Source organism: Coturnix japonica, chromosome Z (genome assembly GCF_054131305.1).
Source record: "Coturnix japonica strain WE chromosome Z, WE-NBRP24, whole genome shotgun sequence".
NCBI classification, from domain to species: Eukaryota; Metazoa; Chordata; class Aves; order Galliformes; family Phasianidae; genus Coturnix; species Coturnix japonica.
This window is the reverse complement of record NC_140702.1, coordinates 56,173,350-56,188,981: the sequence shown is the minus strand read 5'-3', so window position 1 is coordinate 56,188,981 and position 15,632 is coordinate 56,173,350. Positions and strand designations below refer to the sequence as shown.

Here is a 15,632-nt window from a genome sequence, read left to right as displayed (position 1 = left end):
CTGAGAATTGTAAACAAGTGTCTGAACTAGAACATGGAACAGAAATTCAGATGCAGACTCTGCCTAAATGTAAATGTACCTACTTCATGCGTCTATCTATGCAATGAGCATTACTTTTAATAAAAGTCAAATTATTGCCATACCTGATTCCAGATAGACTGTCTAAAGCATGCAGGTCCAGCACATTGGAAAGATCAACTCTGCACAGATAGGGAGAGAAAGAAAGCTTTGTATTTTCACTGCATGTAAGAATTATGTGTACTGAAGCTTCGATTACTCATTTTTAAACATACAAATAATTGTTCATGTCTGTTGTTTTTTTTTCCTGATCTCTTATTCCAATGCAAAGCACCAGAAGCTAGCCCTATTTTCAGATGTCAGCAGTCAGTGCTATCTACCGTGGAGTAAAGCAGCTTTCAGCTGTACAGTAATATGGGAGCATAAAAAGAGAATTTTAGTGAATACAGTTAAAGAATAAATTAATACTAAACAAACAAACAAACAAACAAACAAAAACACACAAGAATCTGTTTTCTGAAAGATGTGATTTGTATTGGATGCCTAAGTGTTATCTAATTCTCTGATGGGAACAATCGTTCTGTACCTCTTTGAACACAAGCACACATTAAAACACAGTACAGGTAGGTATGCACGTGCACAGCCAACAGATCATAATGAAAGCTTGGTAAAAATAATGTCAGTGGGACAGGATTTGGTACTTGTTGGAATACAGGTTAATCTAATACCTCGACCTTTGTGTCTCCAAAATTTCGACAAGTCCATTTACTGACCTAAAACAAATAGAAAAAAGCAAAATGAGGTGCAAACGCAACTGTAATATATCCATTGAACAATTTAACAATGTAGAGCAATACAAGAAACATAACGACATCTCTCACACTGTTACTCAATGTTTTACAGTCCAAGAGGCATCAAGAAAAAGTTTGCTTTTGTGACATTTTATAGCCGAACCAAGGTCAAAATTCACAACTTCTGACAATAAAATATTACTACTGAACATAGCATTTTTCTTCTCCCCGTACAAACTGCAAGGTTAAGAATTCTCAAGAGTCTGAACCACAAATAACGTTGCAAAGTATTTCTCAATATTCCATTTTGTCTGTCAGGGTACTGAGAAAGATGGAACACACCTTTGAACACTGCTTTGATTCAGCCCATTGGTTCTTTTACATCCATGACAATTATTCAGATATCTTCCATACCCCTTTATATTTGCTAATAAACATGTATGGACTAGCAGACATTGCCCCCCATAGTTAACTCAGACAAATGGCAACAGCTGCCCAATAGTATAAGAATGTGAGCACTTAAGACAAAGGTCTATTATAAGGCATTTGTTAGGCCTAATTTAGCCAAGGAAACGGTGTGGAGTTGCACCAGAAGAGGGTCAGGTTGGGTATTAGGAAAAGGTTCTTCACCAGAGGGCCGTAGACATGGAACAGCCCCAAGCAGCCAGAGTTCAAGGAACATTTGGAGAAAGCTCTCAGACATAGAATTGGAATTTTGGGTGGTCCTGAGTAGAGCCAGAGGTTGGAGTCAATGGTCCTTGAAGGTTCCTTCCAACTTAAGAGCATTCTTGGATTCTATTCTATAATTCTACACTTCTGAGCAGGTAACATCAAATCTTACTTAGGCAAGCTGATAAGACTGTGGAAGCACAGAAATGCACTGGAAACATCTCCAGAAAGGGGCAGACTCTTTTTCACTGCTTTCTCACTGCTCTTTTTCACTACATGATCTGTTGGAACAATCATGAGATCTAATTTCTAATAACATTTGAGCACGTACAATGTCACGGTTATACCAGAAATTTCATACCTGACAGTTGGTCTGACTTTATTCAATGCTTCCCTCGACACCAAATCCGTTTTATTGATGATTACAAGATCAGCTAATGCAACCTGCCTATGCATTTGGAAAAAGAAAAAAGGAACACCTTGAACAAGCAGTTTTTTGTAAGGCAGAAGCAGTATGTCTCTCATAGCACTGTAAAATTACTAGATTGTTAGTACAGGAAGGCAAACATTAACCAAACCATCAGCCAACTAAAACATCATGGAATGACTACAGTATTAGCTTCTTGAGGTTACTTGTGGCTTGTGCATTTCAGGAGACAAAAGTAGCAGCAGCCAGTGACATGAAAGACAAGCCATGGCCACTGAAATGTTTACAAGCACAGCATGCTGAGGCTTTTTCACTGCTAGCAAAAATGTATAGCTAATGGTGAGGAGACTATACTGGAAACTGTTTTTGTAGCTGAAAGTTGAGCTTCTTTCAACCTGTTATTTGTACTCTATCTGTTGTAGTTTCCATGGAAAAAAAGAGGAGGCATTATTTTCAGATCAACCTACTTATTAGAAAATTCCTATCTAAGCAGAATGATCAAATGAAGTACAGAGTAAGTTTTGTTTTCTACCTTTTTTTAAAAGCAAGGGAGGGGAAAACCTTAGAAAAGAAAAAGAATCAATTTTGAATGATCTTCCGCACAGTGCAGTCACTGACTATGATTAAAAAAGTGGTTTTGATATCCATACCGAGATGCTTCGTTGACAAGGCCTTCTGGCTTCTCCTCTGTCAAGTGCTAGACAATAATTAAAACAACTGGATTGAGCATGTTTAATAAACGCTCAAATTAATTTGCATTTAAACTATGCCAAAATCATTTTACACAATGTATGATTTTCATTCATACCGCTTAAGTTACTACGTTGTAAGGAACTGTTTTTATGGCCAACTATCAATGAAAAAGCTAGAAATGAAAAACTATTTCTGCACTTACCAATCCTCACTGTTCTGTAGGTCTGTTCTTTCAGTACACTTTACTTAGATGCCTCTGTTACCTGACATTTTATTCTACTTCCAGGCAACTACATCATCTGTTAATCCGATCCAGTATGTAGTAGTCTGCCTCACTCTCTCACCCTGGGAATGAACCTATTGGTTCTTTTTTCATCTTCTTTCCATTCTATTGCAGTCTCTTCCAGATCATACAGCTCATGGACACCTTGGACTATCTCTTGATGAGATTTGCCTTGAATAGATACCAGTCCCTTACCAGAAAAATAACTGTTAGAGTATATAAACAAACCTTTAAAAACAAAATACTTACGGAGAAAAAAAACCAAAACAACTTTACAAGTACACAGAGCAGGGAAAAACCTCTGACAAATATGCAGAGGTTGATCAAAATAACAATGCAACAGAGTCATCTCTTGTAACAACCATTCTTACAATTAAGAATTATACTTTGCTATACTCTGCCTTCAGCTTCTCATTTGGACGGTTACCTGGAATATTTGTGCTAATTTCAATGTCATCTCCTACCATGCCACTTTGATTGTATGTATGATATATGTCTCTATGAAAGCCTCATCACCTGTCCAAGGTGATGTAAAATAGGCAAAAATGCTGAGTCTGTTCCCACTGAGTTCTCATGCTTAACACTTACACTGTCTTGAAACAGAATCTCTCAATAGCAGAGAAAGAACAAATATCTGTGTGGTGAAATGACTAGCAATGGAATTAACAATGGAATACCTTCAAAACTAAGTCCATTAACTCACATGCCAAACGTTGCACTAAAAGAGTTTTCATCACTTGAAAACTGTCTAAAATAGAATGTAAATATTACTCGGATCCCAAAGCTCAGTACAACAGAAGCATACTTCTAATCAGCAGTACAGCTAATGAGTACAACAGACAGCTTGAAGTGCATCAGCACTGCTGGCTTTATGCTGCTGTTGTTCTACTTGTCAAGAAATAAACCTTTCTTCCAGTGAAGTAGAAATAATTACCTTGCTGCCTGTGACACACATATGTTCTCAGGAAACAAATCACAGCACATTTGATTGTTTTCCTTAGACCTTGTCTAATCATACAATCGACTTTTTTATCATTTACTTAGCTTTGTGGTTTAAGGAAAATGAAAGTATATCCTCAAGCATCACCAACGTTCACCTCAGAACTATGCAATGAATCGTACACGGGGATGAATACACTTATGTGTAAATCACATCTTTAAAACTGCAGTCTGATGTAATCAAAAAATTTTGGGTGGACCATAACTAGCATTGTGCTGCATTGTTACACTCAATTAAACTTCGGTTTATTATGCCAATAACTGTAATCATGGACAGAAACCTGTAATTACATCCCTAGCTAAGGAGCCATCTAGGTGAAATATCCGGATGAGACCTTTCAGAGCAAAGGAGGGGAAAACAACATCACCTCCTTTCACTTATGTCCTGATCATTCATCCTGTCCCACTCATGTTTGGGACTGCAAGTCTCCCCTTTCACTACACAGCTAGTAGTACTGTGGTTTGCTTCTCTGTCAGCTACCTTGAGTGGTCTCATTGGCCAGCAGGTATTTAAGTGTCTCTACATGGATCAATGACAAACTGATGTTCTCTCTTTTGTCTGCTCTTTGACCTGTATGTGGCTGACAATACACTGCAGTTTCTTTCCATTTAAAAAGAGGGAAAGCACAAAACAAAGAGGTTGGAAGTTTCAGGCAAACCTTCAGTCTTATGACATCCATGGTACATCCAGTCCTATCTTTCACATTCTTTTCCCACAGAAGATTCTACAAAGAGGAAAAATGTTTTCACAAACACAACAGCGTAAGATGATTTTCTACAAAAGGACACAGTGATTTTGCACTTGACTGCGATGTATTCATATTTACCTGTATAAAGAGATTAAGGTTTTCTTCCTTAATATTCCCTAGGACTTCAAGTGTTACTGTCACTATGTCCTGTAAATGGAAAGACACACAAGACAGACAAGATAGATGCTTAAAAGCAGCATTTAGCACACAACTGCTTATACTCTAAAGGAGTGACAGGCCAGACCCTTTCCCCTTCAATTATTTATTAAAAATCAAAACCACAAAACAGACAAAATACTGTATTTTCTCTCTAAATAAAACACAATCACCAAGATAAAAATGCAATTTAAACTGTAATATGCAAGGATTGTTTTATTGCACAGAGCAAGAGAGAAGATTCTACCCTGACATAAATAAAAGCTGGGTTACATATCTGGAAAAACAAAGCATTTCACATTCCTAACCTTCTAGCACACGTGCCATTATAGGACTTATATCAAATTTATAGGAAAACCTAATTCACTGTTACAGGTTGATCTGTTGATTTTCTGTGTAAAAACGAAGGGAAGCACTCACAGAATGTGTCTCTCTAACACCTTAATTAATGCAAAGTTGTGAACAGCAACTCCCCAATATCTACAAACACTGACATCATTTCGACCTACAGGATAAATATCAGGTGTAAGTATAGGGCTCAATTCTCAAATCTCAATTGCTCAAGAAGGGCAAATATTGAAAAGAATAGTATTACTTGTCTGTTGTAGTAATGCTCTCCATGTACAAGAACACAGTTTCCAAAAACAGAACTCTTAAACCATATTTGAAAGCAGAACTCAGTATATACATTTACTATCTATCTGTATCAAAGTACATGGCATTTAGTGTAATATTCCAGAGATCTTAAACATACTATTCTCTACCTGAAACCTTCTGAAAAAATAAGATGATTAGTATGCCATGGCTGCAGTTATCCTGAACTATCTTCTAACAGCGAGACTGAAGCAGTGCTTGTTGTAATTACCTTGTCGAGATGTGCATCTCTTGTCTTCATACTCTCCATTTTTTTCTACAAGCTGTAAACTAGCAGATGTTGCATTTGCACTGGATGGATGCAGTGTCATTATCTCAAACAAGATCTACACAAACTCTTCAGTACTGCAGACCAAAACTAAAGTGCTGTTATCAAAGTAATTTTCAACTGTTAATTCAGCTTTAATCTCAGAATAGTTATGTTTAATTATGTTTGTTTGATCTTTCAAATGATCTGTGATAGGAAGTCTGCCATAGCTTAACTGCTGGAATTCCACTGTCAATTCTCTAATTTGACTATAGTAATGTACAGAACCATTACGGATTTCCTTTCTAGATTAGGAAAAAAATTCTGACGTATGAGTGATAAAGCAAGGAGTGACCTATTGGATGGTCATTTCTGGTTGGATTCAAGCTGTCCTTGGGCCAAGAGAGTCTGTTATGGTTAGAAACGCTTTGTTCTAACTCAGCTGTCAGTGTCTTACAAGAAAGACTTAGGAGACCCATCTTCACAACAAGGCTAGTACTACGACCTACTAACTTTTAACCATCATAGAGTAAGTCGCCATGGACTTCTATCTACATTTTACACTCTTACATCTTTATAAAACAAAACAGTAACTTCTGACATCTGTGGGATGATTTGTTGGGCATCACTTTTTGAAACTATGTTAGGAAGTAAAAAATGAACAAAGCCATTGCTTCTAAGAGTAAAATGTGCAGTACAAAATGAAGTGAAATACTATACACCACTTTCTACTTAACTCATTCCCAAAGCTAATTCCCACTGCACACTGTGCAGTGTTTGCTAATTTAAAGCTGAGCCTCTTAGTCATAAAAGAACCAGAGGACATAACGGATCCAGGAACACGCTGAACAACATTTCCAAGGCTTAGGTTGTTGTGGAACTCAGAGTTTCCTGTGAAAACTAAGGTCTCCAGTTCATCACAATGAAAATATGAATATGAAAATAAAGGCATTATTTTCAGATCAACCTACTTATTAGAAAATTCATATCTAAGCAGAATGACCAAATGAAGTACAGAGTAATTTTTGTTTTCTACCTTTGTTTAAAAGCAAGGGAGGGGAAAACCTTAGAAAAGAAAAAGAATCAATTTTGAATGATCTTCCGCACAGTGCAGTCACTGACTATGATTAAAAAAGTGGTTTTGATATCCATACCGAGATGCTTCGTTGACAAGGCCTTCTGGCTTCTCCTCTGTCAAGTGCTAGACAATAATTAAAACAACTGGATTAAGCATGTTTAAAAAACGCTCAAATTAATTTGCATTTAAACTATGCCAAAATCATTTTACACAATGTATGATTTTCATTCATACCGCTTAAGTGACTACATTGTAAGGAACTGTTTTTATGGCCAACTATCAATGAAAAAGCTAGAAATGAAAAACTATTTCTGCACTTACCAATCCTCACTGTTCTGTAGGTCTGTTCTTTCAGTACACTTTACTTAGATGCCTCTGTTACCTGACATTTTATTCTACTTCCAGGCAACTAAATCATCCGTTAATCTGATACAGTATGTAGTAGTCCAACCCTCTAACATCTCCTCCCCGTAGCTGCCATTACAGTCATTAAATTACCTGACTTACAATCTTAAGTCACTTGTTACCACACTGGTGTCAGAGATATGTTCTTACTCCTCCTGCTGCTAGTAATACGGATCAATGACAGTCTCTAAGACAAAATTCTCCCTCTACTTTAATAGCAATGCAAAAATCTATTTGAAATACAACCAAGATTCTTGAGTGAAATGATAGAACCTAGAACAAAACTATTGTCGTGAACCTGCTTTACCAGGATTGGACTTGATGATCCCCAGTTGTCCATTCCAACCCCCACAGTTCTGAGATTCCATGAATCACACGTCAAGTAACCTGACAACTCTTTGCAGAGATGCTGCTGTGTTGGTAAGAAGCTGAAAATTGCATGCTTATCAGTTCTTTGTTCCTGTTCAAAACACAGTACTAGTGAGCCACAATAAACGAAATATATCCTTATTTGTTGTAAGAATTAAAGCAATTGTAAAAAAAATTAACCAAAATGAACATCATTGCAACAGCTGTTCTGGGTAGCAGTTTATCTAAAACATGTGGGAAATCCAGTATCTTACCTGCAATCCATGCTTTGCATAAACAACAGATACAATACCTAAAGGGAGAACATTAAAATGGAGTAAAACCATTAGCTGCTTTAAGCACTCCTTTCCACACAACTATCATCACATTTGAAATCGTTTATAGTATTTTCAGAACTTTCAGCATATCGCAACACAGCACTTGTCACCTGATTAGTTTGCCTTAGTAACTCATACCTGTAGCTAAAAAAAGTCCACCAAACCAGGCTAGAGAAATTCTTATTTTTTGCTTGTTTTAGTGAATTGAAAAAGCTCTTCCAGTACAGAAGCAACAAAACAAGTAACTGGACCTCTGACAAGAAATCTGAGGATATGAAAACCAAGATTATGTCTCTAAATAACAGTCATTAAATTACCTGACTTGCAACCTTAAGTCACTTGTTACCACACTGGTGTCAGAGATATGTTCTTACTCCTCCTGCTGCTAGTAATACGGATCAATGACAGTCTCTAAGACAAAGTTCTCCCACAAATTCCATAGCAATGCAAAAATTTATTTGAAATACAACCAAGATTCTTGAGTGAAATGATAGAACCTAGAACAAAACTATTGTCGTGAACCTGCTTTACCAGGACTGGACTTGATGATCCCCAGTTGTCCATTCCAACCCCCACAGTTCTGAGATTCCATGAATCTCAGAATATCAAGTCACATACGACTCTGAGACAGGCACCTCCTTTCTAAATAAAACTCTTAAAGGTTAAAAGGAACATTGGTGCTGATATATGTGAACCATGAACAGGGCTCAGCTGCTTTATCTCCAGGCATTTTCTGGCCATGTGCATGGAGAGCTTACCCCGTTGGCCGCGGCCATCTGGACGACGATCTCGATGGCCGTCTTGCTCAAGTAGCGGCCGTCGCTGCCCACCACCATGGTGCAGCCCTGGCGGTCGCGGAGATCGACGGAGGAGAGCAGGCTCTGCACGAAGCTGGGCAGGTAGTTGCGCTGGCTCTCCAAGAGCCCCGTGGGGCGCCGCAGCCCCCCGCCGCCCGTCGGCCGCTGGTCCTCGTAGGGCGTCGTCTGCACCGTCAGCACCGGGATGGGGTTCCTCTCCATAGCGATGCCCGGTGCCGCCCGCCCGGCCGCGGCTCCACTGCGGAGCGGCGGCCTCACACAGGCTCCCGGTCGGAGCCAACGGCGGGGCGAAGAGAGGCGGTTCCGTCCGCCTCAGCGGCGCGGGCTCGGGCTCCCTGACGGCCGGCCCCCGCGGGACGGAGGCGGGTCGGCTCGCCCCTCGGAGGCCCGGGGGGCGGTGGGACAGCGGCGCAGCGGGGGTGCCTGGGAGGGCGCGGGGTCGCGCCGCCCCTTCCCCGTTCGGCGGAGCCCCGCCGGCGCCGCGCTGCGCGCAGGGACGCGCGGGACTTCCCAGAGCCGTGCCGTCTGCAGGATGCCCACTGCTCCCAAGGCTGATCCCAGGGAGCCCTCCTGCTGGAGGGGACACCTCCCTCTAGACCAGCTTGCTCAAAGCCTGCTCACGCTTCTTTTCATGCAGTCTAGGCTACTGTTGGCCTTCTGGGCTGCAAGCACGCATTGACAGCTCATATTGAATCTTACCTCAACCCACAGCCCCACAGCCCTCTCCTCAGGGCTGCTCTCAAGCCATTTCTCTGCCCAACATGTATCTGTACTCAACGCAGGGGCAGGAAAAAAAGGTTCAGACAAGCTTAAGAGTGATGACTTCAGGGATGCCACATCTGTTTTTCCCAGTGGTTTCTCTTCATCAAAGGTATGTTATGACACAGCCTTCTTTATCTTCCATCACCCTTTCCCAGGAGTGCTGCAGGCCATGTTTCCTGCACACTGGTACTTGGGCACAATGCAGCCTTCCATGTTTAACATTCATAGCTTTTTTTTTTTTCTTTCCTGCTGCCTTATTGCACTGTCTTATCAGAGCTTGTGTACTCAACGGCCATAAACAAAACTATCTTTTAATGTGGCAAAGATGAGTTATCAGGTTGGACAGTTCTTCAAAACACATAAATTGCTCCCGGTACCTACAGAGCTAAACAGAGGAGCCGCACAGCACACGTGGTCTATAACAGAAGTGAGGATTTCATACACCAGCATCCATCTGCAGCATCCCTGGGAATCATATTTTTGAATAGTTTCATTTTTGTTGTATAAGTAAAATTGACGTATCCGCCAACTAACCTGACTTGTCCCAGGACCTCAACTGTCTGGGGGAGAGACACAAACATGGACGCCATGATGTCTTCTCTCAATTTATTGTTGCGTCACACTCCTTATATAACATCCTAAATCCCACGCAGACGCGTACACCCACTAGGCAAAACCCGATGCACGCAAAAGAACCTATACACACACCTACCTAAACCCCCCACCCACTAACTCTTAACCTACAGGCCCAACACAGCTATTCTAGAACACTCCATCTACTCAGAACAATTGTATGCACTCATAAATCCTTACAACAACAACTTAGTACCCCAACATAAAATCCATGCAATTTCTTGGATTTAAATGGGATTGTTTATTTATTCGTTTGTTGAAGCTCTTTATTTTTGTTGGAGCTCTTTATTTATTTATTTTTCTTGTCTTGGAAATGTGTCCAGCTGTACTGAGAAAAAGCTGCTCTCACGTTCTTCAAATACTGAAGTGTTCTTTTCACTTAGCTAATTAAATTCACCCTTCCTTCACTGATGGTGGTGGCAGAAAGCACAAGTTTAGCTCCTAATGTACCTTGGATGTCGTCATCCAATGTCGCAGTGGTGTCAGTAAAATCCTTCAACAAAAAGCTGAAGACAAAATTCTCTTAAAGAAAAAAACATTCGGAAAGGAAGAGAAAAATATCACCATGAATGTAAAAAGTTCCATCACTGAAAGTACGCAGGCTTTTCCTTCCTTGCCTTTATGACTGCGAAGAAGCATAAAGTCAAGATCAGCTTAGGAATTTCTGAGGAGAAAAGAACGTTATTGCAGAACAAAGCATGTAGAGGCAATAAAATAAATGCTACCACTAGACGGTAGCAAATACTAATTTATTGTATTCTGATAACAGAATATTTGACCGTTAAAAAACAAACAAACAAACAAAACCAAACAGTGAAATCCTGTGAGAAGGGAACAAGTGGGATAACTGCCTGACTGGAATAAAACTCTGTTCTCTCTGGAGACAATAACAGAATTTCTCATTGAGGAGAATTCACTTAGTAGGCTCCAAATTCTAATTTCCTGGTCAAGTACCTGGCTTGTCTAATAGTTTGAATGTTTGTCTTCTAAGGTGCTAAGCTTTCACAGAATTATAGAATCACAGAAACCTCAGAGTTGGAAGGGACCTCTGATGGCCATCTGGTCTGACTCTCCCACAACGAACAGGAAAATTCAGGGCTTATTCCACGGAACTGGAGTATGAACCTTTCAATGATCCATACTGCACATGATGTTATGATGTGGAATATTGATAGCGGCATTACAAAACCATGACACAAGGGGCGCATTGCCAGGTGTTTTTTGGCAGGGCTGTGTGGAGAGTGTTTATGCAGATACGTGCTGCCGAAGCCTGGAGGGCTGCAACGGTACCGACGTGAGTAAATATGGACAGGCAAGCAGCATATGATTTATTTTCCGCTTTTCTAGGCGGAGACAGTTTAAAGGTATAGACTTAGTAAAGGATCTCCCTGCTTTATTGAGCCGCGCGGTCTCATATGGCTTTTTTGCAAATCCCCACTCGGTGCACACCTTAGAGGAGTGGCGGCGGTATGGGGATAAACTGTGGGAGTTAGTTTTAGACGATGATAAGCCAGCAAAAAAGAGAAGTAAGTTGTGGAAAGCAGTGCATAACGAGTTGTTGATGAGTCAGGCGGAAAAAAGGGCAGCTCAGGAAGCTCAAGCTGCGCAAAAACAGAATCAAGATGATGGGCTGCCATGGGGCACTAGTGTCCCGAACCCCCCTGTTTTTTCCTCCGTTACCTTGCCGGCTGCAGCCTCAGCGCCCTCTGCACCCCCTCGCGAAATGCAGGCTGACCTAGGAACGGAGCCCACGGAGGTCTCCTCTAGCCCTCCCCCTCCGCCGTCCGGAGCTCCGCCGTCCGGAGCTGCCTCGGCGCCGCTCCATGTCTCGGCACCGCCTGTGCCGCAGCCGCAGCCGTCCGGCTGCTCTGAGCTCCCGGTGGCTCCGGAGCCGTCAATTCTGCGCGGGTCGGGTCCGATCTCTGGGGCTGGGTCTGATCTTGCGGGGACTGTCGCAAGGGAAAGACGCGAGTTGTGGTCTATGCTGGCAAGGCACGGGATGGAGGATGGCGATAATGAGTACAGACAGCAACTGAGAATCTTGCATTCCCTGTTGTTTACACTCCCTTGCCGCAGGGAGGAGTCCAGGCTGAGATTCAATCTCTGGACTGGAAGATGTTATCACAGTTGCGGGCTACAGTAGGGACATATGGGGTGACTAGTGAACCGGCCAGGCAAATGATAGATGTTCTTTTTAGTGCGCATATCCTTCTCCCAGCAGATATTAGAAGCATAACGAAATTGATCTCTACCCCTCATCAGTTAATCTTGTTTAATGCTCATTGGCATCAGCAGGCTGTGGCGTCCGCAGCAGTACAGAGAGGACCAGGAGACCCCTTAGCAGGTGTAACAATGGAACAATTGTTGGGTCTTGGGGCATGGACTCGAATAGAGGCTCAGGCGATTTCTGATCCTGAAGTTTTGCGAGAAACTAGGAATATAGCCAGGAAAGCTATGGATAGTAGAAAAGCTGCGGGGGGAACGCCCATTTACATGGGAATAAGACAGGGGCGTGAGGAGCCGCTAGGTAATTTCATAGATAAGGTTGTGGATGCCATCAAGAAGGCTAGTGTTCCAGAATATATGCAAGGGGCATTGATTAAACAATGTGTGCTCCAAAATGGCAATTCCTCAACCCGATCTCTGGTTAATACATTGCCCGGAGATTGGTCAATCCCGAGTTGCTAGAAAAGGCTGCTTCGGTTCCAACTGGAACCCAGGCATTCTTAGGAGTGCTTTACAGAAAATTAGTGACGGGTTGCAAGAGCAGGCAAAGGCATTTCAGGAGCAATCTAGATCCTCGCATACTCGGGTTTTAGCAGCCCTTGCACCCCTCCAAGCTGCAGTCGCTACAAGCCCACGCTCGCAGAACAGCTCCCACGTGAAATGTTTCCGTTGTGAAAAAACTGGCCACATCCGTCACGAGTGCCAAGCCACTGGGATTTGGTGCAGCAAGTGTCAATCCAACACCCACAACGCTGCTGTATGCTAGAGGGAGTCGGGAAACGTGAGAAGCAGCGCGAGAAAGAACAGCGGCCGCGCTCCGACACAAGCAGCCGTTCCCAGCCAGCGGCCGCCTGCCGCCCCCCCCCCCTCGTCGTGCGCGTGTAACGTGGTTAAAGACACGGATGGACTGCAACCAGGGGATCGTTGTGACCCAGGTCCAGAAGATCCAGAAAGCGAATCGGATGCATTTCCTCCTGATGATACTTGGAAGGAAGCAGGAATGACAAATTTCCCTACAGCATCCTGTGATGTCTTAGAGCCGTGCAGAAAAGAAACAATATGAAGGGGTGATGCTGACACGTTGCAAACCTTTCCTAATCAGGTCCCCCGTTGGGAATCCCTGCCTTACGAGGCAGTGAAGGAGCTAAGGGAGTCAGTGAGAACATTCGGACTTCAGTCAGCCTTTCCATACAATCTTTTGGTTACAAACAGTGACAGTTACGCTATGACCCCTCACGATTGGAAAACTGTGTTAAGAATGATCCTCTCTCCTATGCAGTACACCGTGTTGATGACTGAATATCAGCTACATAATTTGACTGATAGCTCTTTGCCTCAGACTCGGACAAATCCCTGTGACACAGCACCTCTTCAACTGTGTCAGACAAATGTCACTCACATTCCTGAATTTGGCCGTCTAAAATATGCACATGTAACAACAGATATTCATTCTTCTTACGTATTTGCCACAGCACATACAGGTGAACACAGTCATGACACCCGTAAATACTGGTTATCTGCTTATGCTGCTATGGGAATCCCACATACTACAAAAACAGATAATAGGCCTGCGTATACCTCTAAGGCCACTCAAACTTTCCTCCAAGAAGGGTGTGTTAGACATACTACAGCCATTGCTCATTCTCCCACTGAACAAGCTATCACTGATCACATTTATCAAACATTGAAATCCATTCTTATTATTAAACAAAAAAGGGGGAATATGGGAGACACACGACAAGAAATATTATGCAAGGTTTTGCTTGTTTTGTTTGTGCTGAATTTTTTGAATCGTGTTCATAGAGATACAGCTTATGTGGATCATCATTTTGAGGCTTCCCCAGTGCTAAAGGAACAGCCTATGGTTAATGTTTGGAATATGGCCACAGGACTTTGGGACTGTCCCCTACCATTGACAACTTGGGGTCGTGAATATGCTCTTATTTCCACAGGGACTGGCCCTACGTGGGTTCCAGCATGATATGTTTGGTCTCATCTGAAGGCAGAAAATAGCATCCAGCCTTTATAGTAATTTTAATCATGTGTTTCTTACTTAGTGGTATTGCTTTGTAACTTGCTGTGTTATAGATAATATTACTAATAGTTTGACATAGTGTGTGATTTTCTGTTTTACCAATGCAGTCTCAAGATTTAGAGTTTAAGGCATTAGCTAGGATGTTGTGTGCTTCTTCTATTTTAGTAATAGATCAGATGTGTATTAAACAGGATTTGATCTAATCAATGCTAGAATCTACAGGAATAGCTCTTTTAATATTTTAGTACTGTTTGCTTATGATATTATTAGCCTATTAATTAGCTTTTCTTAATTTGCAAAGACAAAACCTGGAAAGGAATCCCAGACAAAGAGATGACCCTGTATCATAGAACAGATACCTCTTTTACATCCAATTAATTGGGATCTGAAAATATAACCATGCATCATTTTAGACAAAAGTGCACGCTAATAGAACTAAATTGGATAGTTTATTTTGTTTTCCAAGCAGGTGTTCCACTTGGGCTCTATATCACGCACTGGCCATGCGGATGTGGTGTACAACTGGAAGAAATCCTTCAGACCCTGAATGCAGGAGAGAATCTGTGATGGGTGAGAGAGGAAAGGTGCACCTTGAAGCAGGGGACGCCCTGCTGGCACTATCTGTCGCATCCACCACCAACACAGCTTGCTGTTTCTCAAGGGTCAATAAGTATTAATGCCCCTAGTGATACTCTAGTCCATTTGTCTTCTAAAATTGGTTCTATTTGACATGCTACTTCATAAAATTGCACGATCATTAATCAATTATTAGCTCGGATAACTCAGTCTGTAGAGCATGGTTATGAGCATCTTAAAAGCATTTATTGCACAAATTTTAGTGGTCATTAAAATCAATATATCAGAGTATATGAAAATTGAAGACTTTTCCTGATCAGTTACAGATTAACACAGTGGGACCCTCACAGATTTATTTTCAGGTTGCAGAAACTTAGGTTGCAGAGCAAACACATTTGTCCTTTACAGCAGGTTTAACAGTAATGTTGTTAAGTTGTATTTGACTTGTCTCTTTTTTCACTTTTAGAGTATTGTTAATCGAGGTCTTGATTGAGTTATAATAGTTATGTTATTAATTTAAGTAGTGTTGTTACTCTATAGGCAGTATCTTGAAATTGTTGTAATACAAGAAGAATTCTACGGAGCAGCAGCCATGGATCGAGATGAGAAGTTCACAGAGCAGCAGCTATGGAGCAGGACAAAACTACATGAGAACTGATTGAACAAATGAACTGAACTGATTGTTAAATATGATTAATCGGTCAGTAAATCAAACCCCTTTTCAGTT

At 41.6% G+C, this 15,632-nt stretch overlaps 2 protein-coding genes and 1 long non-coding RNA gene across 8 annotated transcripts in view; 1 reads left to right on the top strand and 2 right to left on the bottom strand.

The window, feature by feature from the left end:
- LOC146754087 (uncharacterized) overlaps positions 1–15,632 on the top strand; it is a 137,636-nt gene that overhangs the window by 51,573 nt on the left and 70,431 nt on the right. The gene's annotated exons all lie outside the window — the stretch shown is intronic.
- Positions 80–5,680, bottom strand: LOC146754092 (putative COBW domain-containing protein 7). Its single transcript, XM_085529275.1, has 7 exons — positions 5,651–5,680; positions 4,708–4,776; positions 4,540–4,605; positions 2,556–2,602; positions 1,840–1,926; positions 747–791; positions 80–200 (listed from the first exon to the last, which is right to left on the bottom strand). The coding sequence occupies exons 1-7, from the start codon at positions 5,678–5,680 to the stop codon at positions 80–82; spliced, it is 465 nt and encodes a 154-aa protein (XP_085385401.1).
- On the bottom strand, positions 6,692–11,705 carry LOC146754091 (uncharacterized). Its single transcript, XM_085529274.1, has 6 exons — positions 11,518–11,705; positions 10,466–10,574; positions 8,614–9,265; positions 7,793–7,830; positions 7,477–7,629; positions 6,692–6,887 (listed from the first exon to the last, which is right to left on the bottom strand). Exons 1-6 carry the CDS (start codon positions 11,703–11,705, stop codon positions 6,801–6,803), a joined length of 1,227 nt encoding a protein of 408 aa, XP_085385400.1. The 3' UTR covers positions 6,692–6,800.

Bases quoted from the DNA above. Each gene is read 5' to 3' on its own strand.
- LOC146754092 (XM_085529275.1), bottom strand. From the start codon at position 5,680: ATGAAGACAAGAGATGCACATCTCGACAAG. The intron at 4,606-4,707 runs GTAAATATGAAT...TCCTCTTTGTAG, and splicing joins ACCTTAATCTCTTTATACAG to AATCTTCTGTGGGAAAAGAA. The intron at 201-746 runs GTATTAGATTAA...CTATCTGTGCAG, and splicing joins TTGGAGACACAAAGGTCGAG to AGTTGATCTTTCCAATGTGC.
- LOC146754091 (XM_085529274.1), bottom strand. From the start codon at position 11,705: ATGGCAGCCCATCATCTTGATTCTGTTTTTGCGCAGCTTGAGCTTCCT. The intron at 9,266-10,465 runs GTGAATTTAATT...AAGCTGGTCTAG, and splicing joins CCACCATCAGTGAAGGAAGG to AGGGAGGTGTCCCCTCCAGC. The intron at 7,831-8,613 runs GTAAGCTCTCCA...TTCTCCCTTTAG, and splicing joins AGATGGCCGCGGCCAACGGG to GTATTGTATCTGTTGTTTAT.